The 27,203-nt window shown below is 32.9% G+C and overlaps 1 protein-coding gene across 3 annotated transcripts; it reads right to left on the reverse strand.

The window, feature by feature from the left end:
* Window positions 1–662: 662 nt before the first annotated feature.
* LOC105325301 (aminopeptidase N) lies at window positions 663–25,659 on the reverse strand. Of its 3 annotated transcripts, none has more exons than XM_034465653.2 (21): window positions 25,002–25,659; window positions 17,115–17,568; window positions 15,038–15,193; window positions 13,323–13,440; window positions 12,591–12,711; window positions 11,864–12,018; window positions 11,601–11,714; window positions 10,652–10,786; window positions 10,502–10,567; window positions 10,277–10,342; window positions 9,686–9,867; window positions 9,383–9,480; window positions 9,004–9,134; window positions 8,826–8,881; window positions 7,993–8,140; window positions 7,443–7,519; window positions 7,148–7,258; window positions 6,492–6,659; window positions 5,882–6,022; window positions 4,179–4,260; window positions 663–2,626 (listed from the first exon to the last, which is right to left on the reverse strand). In XM_034465653.2, exons 1-21 carry the CDS (start codon window positions 25,279–25,281, stop codon window positions 2,471–2,473), a joined length of 3,015 nt encoding a protein of 1,004 aa, XP_034321544.2. In that variant the 5' UTR covers window positions 25,282–25,659; the 3' UTR covers window positions 663–2,470. The 3 variants fall into 3 exon arrangements, with proteins under 3 accessions (XP_034321544.2, XP_034321545.2, XP_034321543.2); XM_034465654.2 differs by lacking the exons at window positions 4,179–4,260; window positions 15,038–15,193 and adding exons at window positions 5,369–5,450; window positions 15,250–15,405 and having other exon boundaries at window positions 25,002–25,656; XM_034465652.2 differs by lacking the exon at window positions 15,038–15,193 and adding an exon at window positions 15,250–15,405 and having other exon boundaries at window positions 25,002–25,653.
* Between the last annotated feature and the right edge of the window lie 1,544 nt (window positions 25,660–27,203).

Below are 27,203 nucleotides of genomic sequence, written 5' to 3' on the forward strand. Positions count from 1 at the left end.
TGTAAAGAAATATAATGAACATGTTTGCTTAGGCAGTTAATATATGCATTTAAATGAAACGTGCTTATTTTTCCTATTTTTCTTTTATTTATTATTTATTAATTTAGTACCTTTCGTCAAAACTGCTATTTAACACATAAATATCAACAAGGAAATCTCCAAGTTCTAACGCCCATTAAATCGCACATACTAGTTACTTGAAAAGGGTTCCCTATTTCTTTACTATTCCATATTTTTGTGAATAATCAGTATCTAATTAGTATCATGTAACACTTTATTACTACAATGTTATATATACAAACTGTACAGGGGTGATATGACAAGTGTGACTATTGAAGATAACTTTTAACATATGAATCTGAAAACTAGAAACAGATATCAAATTTCTAACAACTCTATTTGTTTCACTTTGAAGAAATAAAAGAAATTAAACATCAAAGTTGGTGAAAAAAAAATACGTTTTCTGATTTTATGACTTTTACAAAAAAGTCTATATAGTTGTACTACCAACAGACTTAGAATCATCAGATGCCATTTAAGTTTACGTCTTAACCATGTTAGAAAATCCATTTAATATAAAATACATTTAGTGTTTCATCGATCGGATGGTTTAAACTACCAAAAAAAAAAATAATTAATGAAGACATAAGAAGAGTAATCAATATGATATTTTAATTTATGACTCAGAAAAATACACCACAACAAAATAAAACCTATAGATATAAACAACTATTCTTGACTTTTAACAATACTTTTTGGGGGTTTGCAAATAATATTTATACACAATAAATAAATCCTTAAATACATGTAATCTTATATCGACTAAACTTCATTCACAAAAACATGTCTTATCAAGATTATTGTAGTTGATAATAATTTGAAATATCGACTGATAGCATTCAACATGCATGAAATAGTTCTATAATTTAATTTCATTTTTATGTTAAAATATAACTTATGGGCTTTGGTAACCATTGTTGATGTAGAAATAAAAAATAAACACATTGCTCTAAATGTTTTCAATTGCTTAGAATTTTAAAACGTTTGCTATAGCACTTTATCTATAGACTTGTTTATTGATTGAAAAAAAAATGTTTTCACTAATGTTAAAGAAAGAAAGTAAAAACAATCAACTATTCACTCGACTATTATTCAAATGTTAATAAAGAGCAACAGGAATAAACAAAAGTATAAACTACATCTAATTTCTTTTCAGGTGCCTTTCCATTTACTTTCTACATTATTGATAGATACGTTTTCGTCTACTTACACGCATAATTTCCTTTTTATTGGAAACATTTATTTTCATAATTAACTACATATATGGCTTCTTTTACTTTAACTTACATTTTGAGGAGGCTGGGTGGTGAAGAATGTACCATAAGATTAACTTTAAACTTTGACATATGACAAAATTGGCCATAAAGTAAAATTTAATTTACTAAAAATCCAAATATTTTGCCTTAGAATTTGAGTATTTTGCTAGATTTTTTTCCAGAGCTCTTTTTCATAAGAAGTTAAATATTACCTAAAATAGCACCAATCATCCAGCTATCATAGACAGGCAAATTGAATTCAATACAGTAACCTCCGTTCATGTATATTTGCGAAGAAAATAACAATAGTATCAAAAATTCAAGTGTAATTTGGTATTATTATTATTCTTTCATGAGAAAAACGAATACCTGATTGATGCGTCGATAATCCGTTAGTAACCTACCTGGCAAAGGGTTTTAACGAATTATTATATGCGCGTAAATTATGCGCACACGGTTACCCGTAAATTTAAATCGCGCCATTCCTAAAGAAATAATGTGAATAAATAATCTTAAAAAATCAATAAAGTTTTCCTTACAATTAAGACATTCAATATAATGAAATAAATTGTGTCTGTTTGGGACGGTTACAATTGAAATTGACAACCCTTGATAACCATTGTCAACCTACGTTTTGTGTCCGTTGACAGTGGTTGTCTCGGGAATGTTGCAACTGTATCCTCCGTAATATAACACGGAAAGTAATGTGAATCAAATATAAATCTAAAACAGTATATTCTTAGTTCCCTGAACTCATAATTTTTTTAAAAGTTCAACAGAAATCGCATAAAGCTTATCTTATCAATATGCCCTTTTTCATAATCGCCTGTAACAATTTTTGCTTGTATCATAGCATACATTTTTAAATCTTTGGTGTTACACCAATGCTACATTTGTATATATTAGTAGTTTAAGTTTGAATCCATTGAACAGATATGAAAAATCAATATGTTGTACACTGTTTTTCAATAGATGTCATTTTAAAACATCAAACTTTCTTCATATTTAAGAACCAATAGTAGAACTATAATATCCTCTATAAATGATCTTCAGTTCATCTGCCGGCCGTTGTTTCTAAACTTATTGTTTGTTGTACAATTAACCACCTCATCGTTCCCTGCATTTTGAAACTCAAAACTCCCGCCTTCAAGGAATTAAGCGCTTAAGAAACCTTGATCTGCCAACCATTGTTTGACGATGTGGTAGTTCTGGTCCATCCAGTTGATGTTCCCCAATGTCTTTTCTATGGCTTGCTGGAACGCACGGGTTCCTGAACCCATATTTGGATGGAGCTTTACGAAGTCTTCTAACTGTATTCAGAAAACAAGGCAACATAAATGATAAAGGAAAGAAATCAACTTTATAAATTTTTGATAATTTGTATGAATTATGTTTGATTTGGTACGTACTGGAGAATAATAGGAGTCATTAAGTCTACATATCATTATAACCTTGAACATAATTTTGACAAATGCACGATTAAATGTTATTTATACATATGCAACGGTACATAAGACATATTAAGGTCAGGTGACACGTTCCTCGAGCATTTTTTTGTATCTCCTCGTAATAAAGAGTTCCAATAAAAATTATTAGTTTTATAATGATTTTAAAAATGATTAAAATTTACTTGTATATGGATATATGCCTAGATGGCCGAATGGTTAGAACCGTGGCCGCTCTCTGCCAAGGCGTAGGTTCTTGAGGTTGTGAGTTCGAAGCCCGGCCCAATTTAGTGACATTCGTTGTGCTGTATTATCTATTTTTATATCAGAAATTCAAGTGTATTTTCAAGAAAATTACATAGGAAATTGCAATCTCTTGTATTTTGCTGAAATGCCCGGTAAGGTATCCTAGTATTTTGCAAGAAAGCTTGTCAGAGTAGTAGTAAACCATTAACAAATTCCTGGAAAATGTCATATAAGATTGAGGAACGTGTCGTCTGACCTTAACAGTCGTTAACAGAACAGAACAATCATATACCTGTTTGTATATTTTAACTACATGCTGAACATGTATCAGTGACATGCTAACTGTATGCAATACTTTTCTTTTAAGAAGGGGGAGGGGGCTTTGTTATACTTTATATGGAGCTTTTCTTTCAAGGAGATTAAAATGATCTAAAAATTTATATGACCATCGAACCCTCTTAAAAACTGCCCAATTTTTATCTAATCATACTTACATGTAGTGGTAGAAAATTGACCTCATAACCACCTCCTCATATAATACATTTCCCTTCTAAATTCATCATGACAAATTTACTTTCAATTCATTATTTTTTCTTTTAAAAAATGATTTTTTAAGGTCAAGATCTAGTAAATGATTCCAGAGTGTCTTTTTGGTGCTAGAACCATTATGAAATCATAATTGATTCGATGAATTTTTTCCCGTAGTTTACGGCTTTAAAGGAATTATGTAGAAAATAAAACAATTTTTTGACATTCTATATTTAATAACGGGAAAGTAATCCCGGTACCTATATTCAATTTGACATTATTTTAAAGAGGAGTTCAAGAGCTTGTTTGATGCCGTTTTTGGAGAGACTGTAGGCATTCTAGATATATTTATTTGGTCAAAAATGGACAAAACTCCGCGATCTGTTACTTTTATTCTTCATGTTTCATAGAAAATGGTTGTTTGAACATGATTTTTCATTGTGCTTACATAAAATTTAAGCCCCGGTACACCCTATGAAACAAAGGTATTGTTATGAAGCATCATTTAAAGAATATATATCTTGAAAATCATAAAACTGTAGGCACCTTTCATTCACTAGATCTTGACCTTAAGTGGTAAGTATTGCAAAGTACTGTACGTTCACGTCGCCATTATGAAAATATATAAAAAAAATAAGAATACCTGTTTGAGTTCAAAATTTGTGTTAAAAGGGGCGGTTACTCCAGAAATCAACCGAGTAAAGGCGAAAAAGGATGATCCAAATCTGAAACGAAGCATCGGGTGAAACAAGTACACCATGCCACAGTTCGTGCACAGACAAAGAACAAAACATTGAGAGGACAACATAGTTCGGTGGCGATTTATTTGTGTTGGTAAATTGTTTGTATCAATTGAATATCGTCATAGCTCAGTGGTTAAAGTATCGGGCCTTTGAACCGCGGATCATGAGTTTGAATCCCCTTGGGGTTTTGTTCACATTAACTGAATTAAATTGTTTTAAATATATTTTTTTCTATCAAAATATGGACACTTTTTTGGCCGGTTTAGCTTACATACTTCTTATCCGTAATGCTAACAAATAATTTTCTGCTGATTTGCAAAATATTTTTTGGTGTAGTGATCTACCTTAAAACATCCTCAAGACGGCTCAAATCAAAATAAATGTTTTGTTTGTTTTATAAAACATTTGACTGAATACAGTGTATGCCAATGCCATGATCATAATCATCGGACACATCTTGTTTTCAAGAATCAGTTTTCCGTTGTTCTGTCATTTGAGTAATGGGGTTTGTATATCTAAACTTTAAGAAACTGTTTAACGAATTGAATAGCACCATAAAACAGTGTTTATGCATAATTTAGGCATCCAAATATATAGTACACATATATATAATTTAAGGTAGGTTCTTCGATGCATGCAGCAGCGGGAAATTATTTTTTTTTAAAAATCTTATGTATCAATGACGAGACATTTTACAAACATACACGTATACATAACGTTCAATATGCAATATACATCATCATTTATGCATTCTTAATGAATTGCATATATAATTTATGTCTAGGTCCAATGAAAAAAGAAAGAGCATCTAATCGGTTTTCTTACTTTCAGTAAGGGAAATTGAGCCATTTTGAACTCTTTGAAACTAAAAAATAAATGAAATATTACTTGTCAAATAGATAATCAAACTGAACATTATATGTAGCATCGACATGCGAAATAATTAACCGGGGTGTATTGAGCTGTTAGCATGGTAACAAGTGCTGTAGATGCAATGTGCTTCGAAATTTATTAAAAATTAGTTTTGAGATTTTGATAGGCTCAATATTGGCCCACATGCGCATGCGCGTCATATTGACGTGCAAAATACCTGCTTCAGTTCAAATCTGGTGTTAAATTTAGTTAAAATTCCAGACACAAGACGAGCGAACTTATACAACACACTCCCTTGTCTGAAAAATAAATTTGTTTTGGTCGTAAAATGGGATAACCAAAGACAATTCTATATTTTCTTTTTTTAATATGTCAGATAAGTCCTATCTTGCCTGTTGAAAAAAATAAAACCCAGTGAATGAGCCTAATGCTGCCCATCTATCGTAAACTGTTTATGCTTACGCATCTTAAATTTCTATAAAGATTTTCATATTGTGGTTTCATTATCATTCCAAGGCTCCATTTTTGTGTATTTAATGAAAATCACAGTTTCAATGATAGTTTATGGAAATGTGTGTACATGTGCAATGATCATTTCAATACAATCATTAATGAAATTACATTATGCCCAAACGTTAATTGATCGACGCAAATTTTTTTAAAATAATTTCATAGCAGATTTACAAATCGACATAAAAAAATCTCAAGCGTAATTTCTGGATACACTCACTCTCTCATGAGTCTCTCCCAGTTCTCGCGGACAAAGTCCCACGTGAGCCCACGCCCGATCTCGTTCTCCGAGATGTAGACTATGACGTTAGTGGCATCTTGTTTTCGGATTTTAGTTGGATCTATTGAATACTGTAAATATCTGTAATTTGATTTTTAAAAAACATACAATGTTAAAATATAACGTCATATTACATATTTTCCACACATCGGATAATGTGATTAAAAATGTAAATTAAAATTACATTAAAATTTAAACATGAAAACTTTTGTTGATTTTGTTCTGATAAAATGAAGAGTATGCCTATATGGAAAATATCTGTAAAACCATAGATGTGTGTGTAATCTTTCATTTCAGACTGTTTTCTTTATAATCTTCACCTTAACAATAAATACAGGTAACTGGACCTAAGGTTTGTCATAAATTAACCAATGATATCAAATCTTTTTATAGCGCAGTGTTTTCATTTAATGCTTCCTTTCAACTTCCCCTTACTATTTACTATGCCTAACTAGAACTTGCATTTGCACATTTGTAAATACTGTTCTGTTGTATCTCATGTGTTTGCATTAATATGGTTTAATTCACTGTAAACAGCGCATGCGCTTACCTTCCTAGTACCCAGACCTTACTGCTACAAGACATGGCTAACATCAGTCTAGACTGCTCCGAGGCTACGTTGGACTGTTTATACATCCTGTAGGCGAAGTCCCATTCCTCGGTACCGCCGTGTCTTATCGCACTACAATAAACGGTCAAACGGACAGACGCACGGATCCTGAAACAGACAAAATAGATGCAGTTTATTACTCAACTAACCACATCTAAGCTTATCATTCGAATATTCTTTGTCTGGTTAGGATGAACATACATGTAACATTATAACAGTCAATAATGAATATGGAACCCCAAAAACTTATCTATTTCAAGATTGTCCAGTTTTAGAGTAATTTATTTAAAATATCCATGCGCACGCAGCTTACAAAATAAAAATAATATATTTTATAGACGGAAATAAAAGACAAAACAAGATGAGTCAATCATCAATACCCAAGCAATATCATTTATACAAAAGATGTTCTCGCACATATAAATGGTTGTTTCAAACAAATTAAATGCGAAGTACGGTGTAATCATGGTATGTGCAACAAACTTTTTTTTTTTTTACATTTAGAATGGGTATTTTTCTTTATCTATGTTTTTGAAACTGATAAACTTGTAATAAAAATAAATGATAATAAGTTCATATAAAACAAAGATTCTCACGGGTTGTTTGACGGGTCGGACATCCATTGTTTGTACAGACGGGAGGCCTCGCTGACACAACTCTCTATCCCATACTTACACGCCTCAGCCGCTATCAGTGTGTTCACATACCTATTAAGAATAAAAGGAAAAAAAACAAAAAAGGATGATTTTCCACTAATTACTAGTACAATACATTTCTTTTATTTTCATTTATGCATTGACAAATCTTTTTATGCAGTTCATACGCCTAATTTTTTTAGAGGCTGATATTTTCTTTTGACTCATCATTAACAGATAAACAATGGATACTCACGATTCGAGGTGGGTGAAGTTTGAACTGCTGAGAGCAGAAGGAGTGAAAATTCCACTGACTTTGTGTTTCATAAATCTCTTGAATTGAAAAGAAAACATGCATAATTAAGCAACAATTTCGAGTGCTTCTTTACTAAACGTAAATCATTATTTGTATAATTTGAAGTAATGTTTAGTTTTTAATTGCAATCAAAATATTAGTATATTTCATTGAAGAATCATCTTATTAAAAAAAAAAAACTTGCGCTTTGACATAGATAAACATCTATGCGAAATGAAGATATAACAAACCACAAAATTAAAGGAAATTACCCGTACACCCAGTTCGTGGGTCATAAAATTTGCGAAAACGGGGGACTATGTGAATACTAACATTTCTTTTAATTTTCTTTAGTCATTTTTTTTTTGCAATTTAAAAAGTTTCTTATTGATAGCGAAAAATACCTGATATAATTTTCGTGTGTTAGATTATTTTGCGATGTAAAAGTGATGACGAATAAAGCAAAAATTAGATCATCGCAAAAATTACCGGATAATCGGTAATTACGTACAGAAAACGGTCCGTAAAGTGCTGTCCTTTCAAGCATTGAGTCGACGTAACCTAATTCTCCTAGGGAGGCCTTCCACGGGATAAACTCCTTCTCCTTGTCTAGGTAGTTGACAGTCTTGAGGGCTATTGTCATACTGACATCGCCAGATCTATCCAAAATTATTATTATTGATAAAGACGAGTTCGAAAATAAGTTTATTTCACTAAAATTCATCAGTATTGATAATTAATATTGATGATATAGATAGTTGAAACAATGAAAGATTTGAAATTTGTAAAAAAAAAAAAAAAATGCAATTTTAAAAAAGCGTAATAAAAACCCTAACAACTCAGACACAAAGCCCACAAAAAAGAGCATATGATATCGTTTTGGAATTATTGAAAAAAAAAAAACAACATACACACTGTACAACCCTTCAACCATATTAAAAATACATGTTATTTACGAGTAAAATAAGCATCCAAATATATGATGTAGAAAACTTAGCTAAGAAATTAGGAAAAAATCTGTCTTTCATGTCTTTTGAAGTCGAGAAGAAATTAATTAAATAATAAGGAATCTTAAAGGGCTTTATAATAGATTTGATCACGCCCCGATCGAAATTATCACCTTATAATATTCAAAGAATGATTCTTTATTACTTATATTTATATGATTTTAAAGCATCGTACGATTAAATACTTAAATATAAATAAGCAAACCCCGCTTGCGCCTCAATTTGGCGCCATTTGAAGTTATGGATTATATAGTACAAAATTGATACGTAGTGTTATCACATGCAAATACACTGAAAAATGTAAATATTACATTGTAACACATATTAATGTTCATACTTAGCTAGATTCCAAGCATCGTTTATCATCTGTGCCCTATTGGTTGGGTGGATAACCTAAAACAGTATGTAAAATAATATGTGTTTGATGAATACCATTAACACGAAGAGACCTCCAAATTTTGTTTTGTTGTATCTATTTATTTAACTGATATTAGATTTTGTTGACATTTTCTAACCGTGTGGTCTTCATTCAGTTGATTGATTAATTTGTTCCAATTCTCGTCACTGTAAGTCACGCGATAATACCCATACTGCCTCACGTTACCAAGGATCCAATCGGATTGTAGAACACTCGCAGATATGACTTCTACAAGGTAATATACAGGATTGAATTATACTTTAAATTCATAAATGTAAATAATATATATCCTATGAAACTCTCGACTCTTGAATAATAAAACAAGTCTTGAATTAACTGATAAGAGAGCAAACATTTGTCACTTCATATTATAACGAATGCACAATACAAAAAAAATCTAAATTCTACTCTACTATTTTAACAGACAATAAAATGATTTTGTTGATTAAAATAAGAATATATAGAAAAGCCTGTACCGTTGTCTGTTTTGTGCATCCAGTGTATATCAGCATCGGTGAGGTCAAAATCTGCGTTAGATTTCGTTGTGTAAGTAAATGGGATCTCCCAGTGATAGCTGTTAAATATGCCAAAAGAAAAATATACATGTTAACATGTATAATTTTTCCTATGCCCTCTTTTTTCTATCTCTACCTCTCTTTATAGTAAATGCATCCCCGGTTTAAAATCAATTTTTCCTTTACTAACATGTACATGTAGCTCTCTCTCTCTCTCTCTCTCTCTCTCTCTCTCTCTCTCTCTCTCTCTCTCTCTCTCCTCACTTGAATGGTGACACATAAGTCAGTGGGTCCACCGCGTGATAGTCCCTCAAGTATCTCTTCTGAGTTATCTGTATGTCGCCGTCCGCCATTACGGTAACGTTGACGACAGGGTAGTTCATTTGAAGCGTCCAGGTGTCCATGATCGCTTTCACATTGAGGTTTTTATTCTCTATGGCAGATTGCTACAATGGATTTGCCTTTCTAATGGTCCAACAAAATCACGTATGTCCATCGATTTTTATCGTTCTTATAAACAGAATACTGTAAACCAACTTTTATTTTGCTTGCGTGAAATTTTAGCGAGGTTCGCGAGAGCCTCGTCGTCGCGAATATTTCTCGCCGCGAACCAGTTTTAATTGTATTGTTGTTATACGAAATACGGGTCTGGATAAGGCTTGGTCGCGAACATTAGACGCTGCGAACCAGTTTATTGGAAATAAATCGCGAAATAAAGTCGACGCTAATAAATGTTGGTTTACAGTATGGTTAAAACATTTTCAACCGAGTTTTATGCTTTTTGATCAGCTGTTTTCAAAAATATTTAACTAAAACATTGGATGGTTTTGTGCAAAAATTGAAAAGTAATCTTACATTGCCGAGCGCAAACCAGAGGTCGTCGTGGAAGGCGGCTTTATAAGCCAAGTTGTTCAAATATCTCTGGGAAAAAATATTGAAATTTAAGAATTTAGAACATAAAATGCTACATTCCACAGAATCTTTTTTTTTTGTATATTGTGATCTCAACGATTATAAAATTCATATACAATGATTTGTGTATTCCTTTTCTTTTCACGTGACTTGCAAAAATATATTTACCTTTAAACCATTTCTGAATGTTTCTTCTCCAAGGAAAAACCGCATCATTCGAATTATCGATGAACCCTGTTATAAATTAAGGAAACAAAATTATGATGTTTTCGTTGTTTATTATGAAAGCTATGCCAAGGCGCTGAAAAATATACAAACCTTTCCGTAGGATATTCTATCAAATATTTCGCTGATTTGGTCCGGGTGGTATACGGGTACATAGACCGGATGTGACGTCACTAATCCATCGAAATTAAACACATCTTGAACATCTTCCACGACTATTTGGTCAAACTAAAAGGACAATATCAAAATATTTAATATATTTTGTTAAAACTTTCTTCCCTCAGCAAAAAGAAAATTGTTTTAACTAATTATTCAAAATGATATCTTGGTATGTTATTTGTTTTTAATATAAAATTTGACACTCACAAAGCATACATGTAAGAACAGTTATTTCAATTTTATTCGTTCGTTTATATTTTGGTATAAAATATTTTGGTATAAAATATCAAAATCTATTTGTGTACAGTAACTCATTTTCCATGTAAAATATTAGTGTTCACTAAACACGCCATTTCTACTTTAAAGTAAGGAGTAGGTTTCTCAGCTAATTGATTTCGAAAGTCTGTCCTAAGGTAATGCTTTAAGCAAATGTTGATGACTTTAATTAAAATAAACACACCTAGCTGTCAATCAAGTACAATTCTAGTCGATAAAAGGGAAAAAAAGCGGGATTTCTTCATTAATATATCTGTTTTAATCTGAAGAACTTCAAAGGAAAAAATAAAACGTATTTTTTATATCTTTTTTCCATTCTCGGGACCACTCGCACAACTTTTTAAAGTTATCATCCGGGTAACTTTTATGTTTTTGCAATGTCATATCCCCACAGACTTTTTATTTCAAAAGGAAGCGGTAGAGGGGGCGTTTTAGAAAACTTTAAGATAATCTGGATAATCTGGATTTGTTTCTCAATCTAATGAATGGATGTAGTTTGGGGGCAAAGGTATTTAGTATTATCGAGATGCTACGCACAAAGTGGTGAAAGCAGAACTTGGGACAGAGTATATAAGTATCTGACTTTCTAAAGGTAAAGGAATGTTACCATCTTCCAGTCTGGGTGGACGTGATCCACTCCCATGTATTCTATGAAGCTGGCAAACCCTTCATTGAGCCACAGATCGTCCCACCAAGATGGCGTCACCAGATTTCCAAACCACTGGTAAAACAAAGAAGTGATCGGCAGGTGAGAAGAAATTGACCTACACTGTTACTAAGAAACTCACAGAATGCTTAAAAAAGGTTAAGGGGTTTGTAATATGTACGTTTACAGTAATTGTTACCTGTGGCTGTTTTATTTTTACCCACCTGGTGGGCCAGCTCGTGGGAGACCACCACGGCTACCCTCTGTTTGTTGGACTCGGACGACTCCTGGGGATCGTACAACATGGCAGTCTCTCTGTAGGTGATCAGGCCCCAGTTCTCCATGGCTCCGGCTGCAAAGTCCGGCACGGCGATCATATCTGTGGGAGAGAGTCAGTTAAATATAGCTTGCTGACCTTACAAAAGCTTTCATATTAATTTATTTGAATGAAGAAGTTATTCTAGAAGAGGTCATTAGTTCATCGGTTGATTAAATAAATAAATGATACAATGATAGAAAAATGTTTAATATGCAAATACTTTAAAATGTATAGGCCAATATAATCACAGTTGACCTATATTCCAGTGCAAGTACTTATAAACTGAATACAACATTTGAAGAAAAAAAACACTTAAAGAAAAAAAATGTCTTGGTGTATTATGTATTAGTTGTAACTGAATGGTTTAGAACCATTCTAACAAGACCTTGGACTTTCAGTAGGACGTAGCTATATATTTCTTGCTTCAAAACAAGTTGAAAATGACGCTGGTTTCAAGCGAAATATACACCGATTGCGAGTCTAAGCTTAAAAGCCAGACAAATCTTGTTGATTTCAGAGAGCCATGGCTTTGTGGATGAAAATGAAATAGACAGGCCCACGTCACATTGCTGTTTGTCACAACTACCCAAAATCCAAGCTCTCGTTAAAATGGTTCTAAGACGATGACATACCTTGTTTAGGCAGTGGGAATGGTATGCCAAAGTAGTCCTCGAAGTAGGAGAGTATCCGGGTCCCCACAGAGAGGGCGTACTCTGTCTGGCTGACCGCCTCGGGGCGGGCCCAGGCCCGATACTGTACAGAGGGAGGGGGTAAAATAAGCTATTACATGTAACGTACAGTGGAGAAGGGTAAAATAAGTTAATTTAATATGTAATTATACAGAGAGAGGGAAATTATCAGTTGTTATATGAAACTTTACAGAGGTAGTGGTTAAATCGGTAATGATATGGAATGGAGGATGGGTAAAATATATTGATTTATGTAATTGTACAGGGAGAGGAGTAAAATTATTTGTTAAATGAAACTGTATAAAGGGAATGGTAAATTCAGCAGTCATGTGCACAACAACTATGCATGAAGAGAGGCAAAATCTGTTAATTGTTAAATGTAATTGTGCAGAGGAAGTGTTAATTCAGTGATTATAGGTAATTGTACAGAGGCATATTAAATAAAATTAGTTATTATATGTAAGGGTACAGAGGGAGGGGTAAAATCAGTCTTTAGCTGTAGTGGTATAAAGGGAGTGGTAAAATCGGTAATTAGATGTGATGTAAATAAGATTATTCATTATAATCTCTATAACCTTTTATTATATATTAATATTGGTAATTATATATAACTCTGGACCAGGAAAGATAGACGTTCCTGTTGGTCAGAATATATTAATGGCAGACGACTCTTACCCTGATACCGTTTGACGTCATATTTTCTTTGTAGTCAAAGTCACAGATGATGAAGGCCAGCAGGTAGGAGGACACGGGAGGCGTGACGTTAAAGCTGTCAGCAATCCAACCATTTCCTCTGCGCATATATTGAAGGGAGGTTATCAAGGGGAACAAAATTATTTTTTTTTTAATGAAAAAGATGCTTTGTAAGTGCTGGTTAAATTCCAAACATGTAGCTGTATGATTTTTTTTTTACAATAAAAATAGCAATTTGATACATGTTTATATTGTGTATGTTTATTGAAGAATGAATGCACCAAAAAATGTCGCAAAGACAAATTTGCATCTAGGATTAAATTTGGGTAGATGTATGATTAAAGTATAATTAGCATAATTTTGGTACATAAGAGTGAAGAAAATATACACACATTAGACAAGATAAGAAACACATGGATTATCAACTTCCCTGAAAAGTCAATATACATGTATAAATATCAATAGTAGATGATATGCATGTATGAAAGCATAAAAGAAGGCAACAATATATGATACATTTTGTTGGAATTGCCAAGCATGGGCTGAGGTTTAATGTCTCAAATTGGTTGATATCGGAAAATTGTTTCAACTGTGTTTAAATAAATCGGTCAACGTGGTGCAAATAGCCTACACATCGATATCTTGCTAACTATGATAAAACTATCTCGTCGTTTTGATATTTGAAAAACGAGCAACAGCTTTCTTATCTTTTAAAATTTCAATCTTTATGATTCTGAATGGGTTTTTGTAATTTCTAATAATTTAATTCTGGTTGTAACGCGCTTTTTGATTCACAAGTTTAGACAATTTATTGACTTGACTTTGACTTATTTATGTTCGCTCCTTGGGAAGCATAAGGCCGCCAGTCATTATTACCCCTAAATATTACCAAAAAATGCATATTTCTCTTTCACAATATTTTGACTTGCAGTCAACCTGCGAAGCTCATGTAAAGAAAACAAAAAGCAAAATGAATATGCTGGGTATTTTCAGGACAGCAGAGAAAATAGAGAGGTTTAGCAGACCAACGTGTACGTGTACTTGTACGTGTAGGTTACAAGTAAGAACTACGCGTACCAGCTCAATTACTTTTCTTGTTTAGCAGTTTTATCGTGTACTTGTACGTGTAAATGTTTTAATGTAATTATGGATATCCTCTCCAACTAAGCTGAAAATGTTAGTTATAAACGAAAAGTAGGAATTCTGCATGTGTTAATTTTATTAAACATCAATTATTATATAATTTTTTATGCACATTTTTATTTATCGCAAATTAATAAGATAACGGAGCCATTGCATGTTTTGGAGGAAGAGATGCGTGAAATAAAACTCCAAATACATATTAAACGCTAATGAAAATTTATGTTGGTAGATATCAGTATATGCATTGAATATCCAGGCTTAAGAAAAGTTAACATGTTTATTAAAATTAATAGACAACAGGGAAACAGAGGCTACAAGTTCGACCTTACGGGTACTCTGCAATTTACACGTATGTTCATTCGGGTACATACGTGTAGAAATTCGTCATTACACAAACTGATGACGTAATGCACATATTTTCCGTTCTACACGTACACGTACGCGTACACGTTGGGTTGCTAAACCTCTCTAATATTGAAGAATCATATAAACTATTTAAATCTTATTATTCAGATTGACAGATACATGTAGCTCTATAATAGCTGACATTTTACCTCTCCTCTGAATGCATATGCTTCGTATTAAATATTGACGTCATTTGTTCTTTTCGCAACAATGTGACGTCATAAACAGCTTTAATGGCGGGTTCATCAAAACAAGGGAGTACCTTTCTTGCAGACGAAGGAGCTAAAAAGGATACGGCTGCATATCTGAAACAGAAATCAGGTCACATTAATTTAAAGATAACACTACAATGTACACTCACCTATCTTTGGAGTTTAATATCGGCATGTTCGACAATGACGTCATTTTGCTTTTTCGTACTAATGTGACTTTAAATTTTGCTTTGATTGCAGGTTCGTCGAAGCAGGGAAAGGCTTTCCGAAGGTCCGTGGCTTGAAATTGTGTGACAGCTGCGTATCTGTAAAACACGCTCTATGTGTGAAAGGAGAGAGAGTACATTGTGAAAGAATTAATAAGCATTAGGATAAGACGTATCGGTGTGGATTGATGATGTCTTCATCGTAATGTTAATCGAAAGATACAAGGAATTTGAAGAAATTAAAAGTTGCGCATGAAGAATAAAAGTGTATATATCACGAGATAGAAAATGAAGATGATGATGTCACTATTTATTAGTGATGATGTCATGACGGTTAGATTATGTTAGAGAAATATAGTTTTAAAAATTTGAAAAAAAGGCAATGATGGCATATGGAAAAAATATAAAAGCTGGATTAAAAAACAGGAGAAAGAAATCACGAGGAGATTGGCTCCATCAGGTCTCGGTCAACTAATACTAGCTAAAAATTCAAACAAGTGTATCCTCCATATGATTTGATCCCTTACGTAGGCAATGATGACAGCTTTGTACAATGACGTTATCCTTCTTGTATTTATAAGTTAATGGCTACTGTATGTAGTCTAATGCAAAAGCGTGAATTATCTTTCTTTTTTTAATGCATACATTGTACGACATGTATATAAACATGTATATAAACTGACCATATTATGATTAATTCTAAATTCATTTAAAATCACATTTTTACTCAGTTTATTACCCGATACCATATATATACATTTGTCTATAAAAATAACTTGATTCAAAGGGTCGGATCAAGTCAAGGTGCCAGGCGCGGATCATCAGATCAAACGAGGCGATGTTTCAATGATCTGATGACATTTTGAAATTAGTTGTATGATGTTCTCTTATACAGCTAAAATACATCCGATATTTAATGTGTACTACATCATCAGATTCAGAATTTGGTGTTACAGAATGGGAAACCCGTAGCGTGAAATCCAGTAAATCGGATCACACTCTGTAAAATTGTTAATATCAAGAAAGGAAATTGATGGATATTACTTTATTTTAAAAGATGGAATTTGAGGTTCAATGTAACATATCTATCACCCGTCTATCTCAATATACGGTTGATATCACTCATGGGATACATTTTTTAATATTGCACTGTGTATTCTTACGCCATCCGACGTCATAGTTAAGCATTGCGTATGTTAAGGCGGTTGATTAGCATGAAAAAAGTACAAAAATAACTTAGTTAAAAAGTGTACAGTTGTACATAAGAAGCATTCAATATCAATGCTCTTTCATTTTATTTTTTCATTAATTGATAAAAATATGTTCAGAAATAAAACGTGTTTTTCCTCAAATTTTCAAGGAACTTTTTTACATGCGTAAAGTTGTTGACGTCTTGCAGTAAATGTGTTGAGCGACTCGCAATCATATTTTTAAGGCAAAGATTAAGGTTTAACAAAAGATGTGGTAAGACATAGTTATATGATAAAAAGAATCTCCTATGATGTGCGATGGTATTTGCTTTTTGTCCAACGAGTTGTGTGTTTTCTATCCCCGAGCCTTTGTTACAATATACATATGGTCATATATTAACCATAATGAATTTGGCTTTTTTTTTACTATCCTACTACTTCGCCATATGTAACCTTCTGTCTGTTTTATATAAATTTAGCTACAATAAATAGCTGCTCAAGTTATAAATTAAAATTTAGTTCCTATTAAATGCCATCTTTCACATGATGATAATTTCCTACATGCATGATTTTGATTAACAAAAAATGGGCAAGGAATGATTAATGATTTGTACGTACATAGTCTTGTTATTTCTCTGGTAAGAACTCAGGTACAGTCCATGCAGGTCATCCTTGAGCGGACCTATAAATGCAAGGTCAAGGTCATAGTAATGACCTTGCTGCAGCGGTACGTTAGTAAAGATAATCAGGAACTGGCGCTTCGTGTCAAACTCGTGACTACGGTAATGTACGCTGTGTGACGAATCAGCCGATGTAACCCGGATTTCCTCTGTCAGGTTGAGTTGGTTGCTATGAAGCGTGATGTTGTTCGTTGGTTGGTGACATTTGACCCGGATGCGGACAGTACCGTTAAAAGTGAACTCTTCCGGGGGCCCATCATACAGATTTGGTTGTAGTTCCACGGTGTACAGTTCCGGAAGTACGGAGCGAGGGAGGCGGACATCTTGTAAAATGGACGTCGGCGCAGGCGTAGTGGATGGAATGGTTGTAGTAGTCTTTCTACAGGCGTTACCTAGAGTCAGCAAAGGAAAAGAAGTTATCGGTCAATTATGAATTGGGACCTCTAGCCTTTTTCATTACGTACACAAATATAATATGGCTTTACAACGATGATACACATATATATGATGCAAATATATATCAGTGAATATAAATATAAGCATTGAATGGTTTTGTTTGTTTGTTTGTTTTTTTTGTTTTTGTTTTGCTTTTTTTTTTTGGTTGTCGTCGGTCCTATAACACACCAAGGGGTGCAGATAAAGTATCATACCGTGCTAACACACGGTATTCAATTTGTCTGCACCGCTTGGTATGTTATAGGACCGACGACATCCAAAAATCCCTTACTTTAACGACAGCTCAGTTTGAAATAAAAAGTAAAATGATGATAGAATAATTAAAAATGTATTTTACTTATACATTGAATATTTCTTTTTTTTATTTCCTGTTAACCTTCTGAACAGTTTTAAGTACTTATATATTACACGTTCAATATCTATGAAAGGAAGATGTGGCAATAGGGAATTTAAAGAATAGCGACAAATACACGTGACGAATCAGATTTACAGCTAGGGAAGGTTTGTTGTTTTGTACATGTACATGTATATTGTTTACAAATTCTTTGAATTCGTTTCTGATGTATTACTTTTTTTTCGATCTCTGGTGTTACTTGTTGAAAAATATAACCTTCTGCAAGCATGATTAAATTTTGGACAGACCTGTGATATATTTTACTTCGAAAGTAATGCCGCATCATAGGCAACGTTTAAATCTAAGGTCGGTGAAATTATTTGTATTGTGCATGCATGATTAAATGCTTGGATAGAAGTTGAAGAGACATTGACTCCCAAAAATCGTTAAACCACTTTCCTTAGTTTTCTCTTTTCTTTTCTTTTTTTCTCATTCACTTTAACCAGAAGAGAAATTCTGACAGAAGAATGTGTGATATATATTGTATTATGATAACGGCGATAGGCTAAATTTTCGTTTGACTTGCTTATCACAAAACTCTCATAATTCGTAACATCTGGAAAACACCTCCCTCCTTAATATCATCTTTAATAATAGATTGTGTAAAGAATGAATGCGAATTTGATGCCGTTTTCTCTGCATGAAATCTGATTCTTCAGAGCTTTTATGTTATTGTTTGGAATGCGGGGTTGTGTAAAAGAGGTTACAAGCAACGCCGCCCTTTGATTTTTCATTCACTAGTTTTACCCAGTTCCCTGCGGCGCGTTCAAGATTTCATCGTTTTTAATGGCATAAATGATATTAGTTTATGGGGTTTTCAATAAATATACGGGAGGGGGAAAAATTTCTGACATTAAATAAAATATTTAAAAAACTGTTAGATGCTTAAGTATGATAATTATTTTCTTCGCATAATATGAAAACAATAACTTATGTCTTTATGTCAAGGCAAAGTGCACACTCAACAAAAAATATCGTATTTAAATGAATTTGCGAGAATGTTAAAATAAAAGATATTAAAGCGATATCAGACATTCAAAATTTGATCAAATTTATGAGAATCCTATTTTACAAGACGTTTATGTCAAACTATCTCAGATATTTTAAAACTTCCAACTTTTACAAAAATGTGTTTGAACAAATTTGATTTAGGTTGAATTATTTGTTTGAATAAGTTACACGTCTGTCTATTGCACGTAAAATAAATAGTTCCAATTTGTATTTGTCTAATAAAAACTATGAGTGTTTCTAGTTTTGTGATTTCATTTTTCAGTACCAAATCAATAGTTTGGTATTGCTCATTTAAAATATAAGTTTTGATAAAATTACAAATAAAAATTGCAAAATGTATGAAGTTGTCATCGTTAATTCATCAATTACACACAAATTGAAATTATCCACTTTGATATCATAAAATAGATAAATAATATCGCCGCCCTTTCACTTATTAAGGGTTTAAGGTGTGTTTAGCTGAATATTGGATTTTATTACCTAATCAATTAAAGGGATTTTGTTGTTTTATTACATATTAAATATTTTCGTTTATTTTGTATGTGTATTCAGGTTTGAAAGTGATCTATTGACTGCTGGTCAATAGACTGCGATCTATTAGACCGCCGGTCAATAGACTGTGATCTATTAGTCCGCTGGTCAATAGACTGCGATCTATTGGACCGGCAACGTATTTTAGAAAAAGTTTAATTGCTACAAGATTAAAAAAATAACTTTATCATGTATATTTTACTATTGTTCTTAAAATTTATCTTTTAGGTCATCTTGTTATTGATTAACAATGACATGATTGCATAATGGTATGAAAACCTTCTGTAATTTATAATTATGAACACAAAATACTAGAAACAGAATTAGGTAATAAAACAATTATTTAATGCCTGAACAGTCAATAGACCTGAACTTTAACCTTTATGCAGGGAACAGCTCATGCAGTATGATCTATTGCCCTTGGCCGTTAGCCTCGGGCAATAGATCATACTGAGCTGTTCCCTGACCTCGGGAAAAATATTCGGGTCTATCGTTTGCTCAAACATTAAATAACTGTAAGCTAGTACATCCAATTAAAACTAATATATCCGGTTAGAACTGGTTAAAACTATGAACATAATGAAACAACCGCATGACATACAAATGTTCAAGGTCTTTTAAATCTATGTTACACATGTACAAACTGATAAAAGTGAGAGTTTTTTAAACACCAACATTTATTTATGAGTTTAGAATAAGGCTTTACAATACAGTTCTCCAAAAAATGCGTGTATTGCGTAGCTAATTACATATTTTATTACCTAATTAACATAGTGGCTTGGTAAGTCGTTAGATCGACTTTTTGATGCAATGGGGCAGACATTACTGACTTCCGATTTTACCTTGATATACTTATTGTTTAGTCTTCTGATTATCTCACTCACAAATAATATATATTATTTACATACATCAAATATTCACCCTATATCAATAGGCGAACACTTTAGGTGTATTATCATCACCGCGTAATAACGCTAATACTATTATTTTAACCCTATGCAAGCTGTCTCTAGTTCTCCTGCAATCTTGTAAAACACGGCACGTGTAATATTTCGCGCGTGTTGCACCGTAGGAATACTGCATCAGATAAATCTGTTTCCATGTCTTATCTTGATCAGATATCAACTGGCATCGCTTTGCATCCTCTGTTTGTGAATGTTTTCTTTTTTCACTATAATAACGAGTCTATCCAATTGCTCTATAAAATAACTTCGAAAAAGACCTGAATTGTAAACTGTTGTAAGTATAGTTTTTTAAGGAAATTAGAACTAAAAATCACCTACCACAGGAGAAAGTGCAATTTAAGATGTGAACGTTAAAAAAAGGATGATGGGTCCGTTTAGTGATTCTGAAAATTGGAGGGTGGCAATTCTGTTTAATTTCTCTAACACCAGAAAGAGGTGTTAGAGTGAACAAAAATCTGTGCTACGAGTTAAACCACTTTTCGGTCATTAAGTTCTTATTTGAAATAAAGTACATTTCATTAGCATGCTCTGGATGAAAAAAATATTTGTGAATATTACTTGATTCAAATGATATAACGAACAGTACTTACAATCAACCGATTCCAAAATCGAAACAACCATCAACAGAAAGTTATTCAGAGACGCCATGTCAATGATGAAATGAAGACTAGATTCAACAGACTTTATACATACTAGACTAGAGTTCATATAGTAATTATCATTGGACTTTGTACAGTCAAAAATAAAAATGCAGGTGCATGTTAAGGAGACAAACCATCAATTCAACCATAAACACATGCATTGCATAGATTTAGATTTGGAAACTTTTTCTTCATTTATTTCGGGACTTGTATTAAAATGACACCTTTTTTGTTAATTATGATAGCATTACTAAATTTACCCATTAAAAGATTATCATAGCTATATGGTTCTTAATTTCTACATTTTTAAATCACTGTTCGAAGAAAACAGTCGTTTCTTTGTTACTTTTTATGCGTGTCTTGCACAAAACAAAATGTCATTATTTGTTAATGTTGGCCCTAGGTTTATACACGTAATATTTTTAACTATTAAATCCGGAAAGTTATATTGTATTTTCTATGCATAGATTTGTAAGTTTGCAGTGGTTTTATAGTGTTTAAAGCACATACATGTATTTACAATCATAATTTATCTACAACCTTTATCTAACAAAACAGTGAAAATAATTTGAATTCTACAATTTCGCTTTCTTTTATTCAGATTCCACTTGTTTTTAATACTTAACAATGATACCCATTTCTATTTTATTTTCAAACACGTTGATGCAGTAAACGATATAAACTCTTATGTATTTAAATGTTTTAAAATAAGGTGAATTGGGTCTAACAACCGAACTGTTAAAAAAAAATAGGTCATTGACCTTTGTGAGAAAGGAAATCCTCATTTTTGGGAGAGAGAGAGAGAGAGAGAGAGAGAGAGAGAGAGAGAGAGAGAGAGAGAGAGAGAGACTAGGTAAGAATGAAGAATATCTTATTAATAAATGATGGAATTATCAATACATTTTCACTATCTCGGAAACGTAAAAATGATGAAGTGTCTAGGTATCTGGAAAAATCCGAATAGAGATTAGCGATTAAAAAAACAGAAAATTTTATCACAGTTGACACAAACGCATCACTGTATTCTGCTTCATTTTCACCGTGGAAAATTTTATCGAGAAGCCGACGATCTATACATTGATATGATGTTTAAATTAATTATATTCTAACCAGTTGTGTCTTGGAGGCGAACTTCTGCATTCATGTACATTTTATCACAACGGTAATCACTTTATCATAGAAATCTCCACTGATATCACAGAACTGCAATAACGAAGTATAAGTCTATATCAGCCTGACTTATTAATCTAACCTATCTATAAATCATATAGGAATTGACAAGAACCGTACAGGGGGAAAACATGAAATAGCTTCATTTCTTTGCTTACAGAAAGCAGAACACACGCCTATATAAAAGTACACTGCATTACAATATATATATATATATATATATATATATATATATTTTGAAAAATAATTCAAAATCAAACAGCAAATGTTTCAATCAGTAAAATTAATAATCTTTCTTTAGAAAGATTTGGAAAGTAGATTTAATTACAGTGTTGATGCTTTAAGCAGAAACAAGAAATGGAATGAACTGTAATTTAAGAGCAAGGTAGCGACAGTGTTTTACACCTATGTGCATTATGGCCACTGATTGATGAGGTTTGAAGATTGTACGCACACATATTGCTTATCCTGACAAATATTTTTTTTAAAAGTGAATGGGAATAATTAGTTTTACCTCGCAGACTGTTAGCGTCTAAAGTACATGACTGCATATAAATGTTGTGCGAGAAATGAATTGATTGGGGAAAAACCATCATTACGATAAATTGAAAAAAAAGAAGAAAATTTAAATAATTCAGACGTCATATTATTTAACAAAAATCCGGTTTGCTGAAGATATTAGGAGAAACTCATTAATTTCATTTTATCAGATGTCCACAAACTATTAGAACAAAAATTGCCGGGGAAAATCCCCGTATATACATGTATACTGTTAAATTTAAGACGGATAACAGAATATATATTATCATATCCGAAATATGCCAGTCGTAATATTCAATCGCTTCCCTCCTTGCGATGCCTTTACTACCTGTAGTAAATTATTCTTATCACCGATTGATTTATATATTGCGTTGTAAAGTCTTAAGCTTCTAGCAAGTACCTTAGCATATCACTTTACAAGCTTTCTTTATTTGAGTGTTTTATTTGTAAAGTTCAGATATACGCAGTCTGTGAATTTTTAACTCGGATACATTTTTTTTTTTAATTTTCAGGATTTCTGTATTTTGAATCTTTTCTGATAAGAAGAAATAGAATGCAAGATGAATGTTAACCCCCCCCCCCCCCCGACAAAAAAATAGAACGAAAGATGAATATTACCCCCCCCCCCCCCCCACACACACACACACACACCTCACGTGGGAATAAAATGATCAAGGTAAAAGGTTAAATTCTAAAGACCGTATAAATGCACGATCACAAACGCTTTGCATATGTACATGTATGGGAATTTGTACAGAGACGTTTACCTTTATAACAATTCAAATAACCGTTCAGTAAGAAAAAATGATAATGAACACTTGCTTTAAGATATTTCAGTATTTGTTGATATATACGCTAGTTTATCTGTTTTAGACAGTAGTTATGTACAAATACAATGTACCTAGATTCGACATACACTGTATTAATATTCCGTAGTGTGATGCATTCATACATTCACGACTGTTCATGATACAATACTTACTGTCGCATTATCGTCCTTGAAAAGCAGCGTTCATTGATATAACCATTTTTAGCAGGAGCTTGGACTTTGGGTAGTTGTGTCAAAGCGCAATTGCTGGCCACTAGGGCATAGCTCATTGAAATCAAAAGATTTGTCTGGCTTTTGAGCTAAGACTACGCAATCAGTGTATATTTTACTTCAAACCAGCGCCATTTTTCATTTTTGAAGCAAGAAATAGATAGTGTACGTATACTAACGAAAGTCCAAGGTCTTATTAAAATGGTTGTAATTGCCAAATATTTCCTCCACACAATAACATTGATTTTATTATTTTAAAAAAATGTTTTTAAACAAGAATTGAAATGGTTTAAAGTAGATGAAATTTCTGTTCTCGAAACTTAAGAATAAATGGGCGAAAAGTAACGATGTTTTTCCTATCGTATTTCAAATAATTTGCCAAAGTGCAAATGTGTCTATTAAGATTTGTTTTATATTTGAGTATGCAACCACTATCAGCTCTTAATTCTTAAAAATAAGACGAAGTTTGCATTGCATCAACGGACTACAACAAAAGACTAGGAATCAGAGAAATTAATTCGATATGACATATTTATGGGGCAGAAAATTAGAAGCATCGCGAGCTGGTAAGGATCTGGATTATATAACAAGTTCCCCAGAGAGAGAGAGAGAGAGAGAGAGAGAGAGAGAGAGAGAGAGAGAGAGAGAGAGAGAGAGAGAGAGAGAGAGAGTTAAGGAAAAACTGACTTTAAACCGTGGATGCATTTACCGTATGAGAGAGATAAAGATAGAAAAAGAGGGATAGAAAAAAGGAGAAAGGAAGATGGAGAGAAGAAGAGAGATCTATGCACTTGCACCTAAGGGAGTTTTGTTGAAAACAAGAACTAATTTGCCCCCGGTGTATCGGCTAGTAGGAGGGAAAGATGTGTATCAAATTAAGTGCTATTTGTGTACGGTTGTATTCAAATGAACAACCTCGCGTAAATGCCTCATTAAAGTTGCTTTTAATTGTAGGTAAAACAAAAATATACGGTCGGAAACTGTAAATGATTTCATAACATTGCGATGAGGTGAAAATGAGAGAGAGAGAGAGAGAGAGAGAGAGAGAGAGAGAGAGAGAGAGAGAGAGAACACTTACATATGCTTGTGTCTCCATCATCTATAACTTCCTTGCATTTATCAATTAATCCCGCAGTGGAACTGTCGGTATCGGCGGGGGCATCGGAGCAGGTTGTCCCCTTTCCGGCAAAGTACACCAGAAGTCCTACGCCGATGACCAAGCAGACGACAAGACAGAGAATCAGGACGCCCACGAATATTGAAATAAAACAGCCCTTCTTCCCACTACCCGGAGTTAGTTCTGCCTCGCTGTTGTACTTCGCCATGTCTGAGAAATCAAACGATTCCGCTTTGCCCATAGCGAAAGTTTTATCCGATTGTGCCAAATTGTTCCGTTTCCGATCCGAGCTCACTCAACAGGGGCTAAAAGGGTTTCGTGGTGGGGGTTTCAAAATGGACGCGACATTGATTTACATAAGGTCTTGAGATTTTGATTTCTTCACTATCTAAGTTTTATTAACACGACTGCGAATGTCTTTTAAAATGATAGATTTCATGAATAATCCAACAGTGAAAAAACTATTTCAGAAATGTTGAAGTTAAAGCACAGTTTTACAACCCGAGCATCGTAATCCCAATACATCAAAGTGAATTCAGGTCTTTTTCACTTTAAACACCTTTTTAAAAAGCTCTTTTAAAGATTGTATCTATCTGAGAAAATTCACACAAACGTTGTCTAGTGAATGCACTGAATTGTAGCTTATGTTAATTAGTAACCTTTACCTGTTGTTAATTAGATGTATATTTCCAAATGTCAAGGTATACACAATCAGGTGATTTTATAACCTATGGGGATTACCTACTCTATATATTCAAGTTCAAATCGAGTTGCAGAAGTTACCTGTGAACCTTAAGTTTGGATCTTAAGGAGCTGTATCAAGTACTTTCACTTGTATTTATAGATAGAATATCGATTGATTTATCAATTGATGTATTTATTGATGGTCTTAGATAGTCCTTAATTATATGTATTAATGCAAAATTATGCAAATTTTTTTTAGCTACATCTAAATCAATCATTCCATTCATATATACTATGTGAAGTATAAATTTTTAAAAAAGTGTTAAAAAAAAGTTTTAAAAGTAATAGAAATAATACATCTGTGAATTTATTTAATAAATTAGTACAAAGATATTTAGATGGAAAATTAATATAAAAGGACAGATGAATTGTTTGATACACACACAGTGAAACTTTCAAGGATTTTTCCGAAAGAATTCAGATTTTTAAAGAAAAAATTCATGACCTAATTTAAACGAATACTCACGCCTTTAAACCGACCTATTTCTCTCTGAGTTAAACCGTCGTTCATGTAGAAACAAGAGACTATCTTTGCATATAGTCGACATGACGTGCATGTTGGCTCTGTATTTACGAGATTGATTTGCCATTTTGTTTTTAAAGCTCGTAAATCATTCTTCTCTCTGCAATTGGCGAAGATTTATTTTTTTTTTATTTTTTTTTTAAACCCGTAAAGTTTGAACATCTTGATAAGGGTGTTGTAATTCGTCAGACAGCTTATTGCAAGCATCACAACATTTTGATATTCTAGTCATACGCGGATCCAGACATTTTTTTTTAACTCGATCGACGAAAACCGATGGATAATTTTGTTTGCCAGGAATTTAAAGGAGATAAGGTCCAAGGCCTATTTTCAGCATTAATTTCATGTGCATGTGAATTGTACATAAGGTCAACGGACCAGTAAAAAATCTCTTTCAAGGTGGTGTGTCTATCTTCTTATTCAGTTTAAGCATAAAAAAAACAGTTCCTAAGTTTACTGAATTCATTTTAGTTCTAAAACTGGAATTTTCACTTCAACATTCAAAATGTAAACAAAGGCTTTGTTTACATAGCGAGGAATTGTAAGCTCTGTAACTCGCTTATAACTCAACAAATGACACTCAAGTTTTGGTTGCCTGTTATAAATGCCTTACTGATGCAGTGTAAACATTAAAATCGGAAGACTAATTTTTGACAAAAGTAGTGACCACGCCCCTTTAAGAATATCGGGTTCTTTTGATTTTAAATATACCCACAAGATCTAGATGGTCTATAACATACTCCCACCATCCTTCAAGAAGCTCTGTACACTATTGATATACATGTAGGTTATGCGATAGCGATTCCGAAACATCAACGACTGTATATTTACTATGATGGAGGAGGGGGGGGGGGGGGTACTACCTATATTTCCTGATGAGGAGTGAAGCAGATCCA

The sequence above is a fragment of the Magallana gigas genome, chromosome 1, assembly GCF_963853765.1.
Source record: "Magallana gigas chromosome 1, xbMagGiga1.1, whole genome shotgun sequence".
NCBI lineage: Eukaryota > Metazoa > Mollusca > Bivalvia > Ostreida > Ostreidae > Magallana > Magallana gigas.

Coding starts and splice junctions, on each gene's coding strand:
- LOC105325301 (XM_034465653.2), bottom strand. CDS start 25,281: ATGGGCAAAGCGGAATCGTTTGATTTCTCAGACATGGCGAAGTACAAC. Junction 11,715..11,863: donor CCCACGAGCTGGCCCACCAG/GTGGGTAAAAAT, acceptor TTGTTTTACCAG/TGGTTTGGAAATCTGGTGAC. Junction 9,481..9,685: donor ACTTATGTGTCACCATTCAA/GTGAGGAGAGAG, acceptor CATATTTAACAG/CTATCACTGGGAGATCCCAT.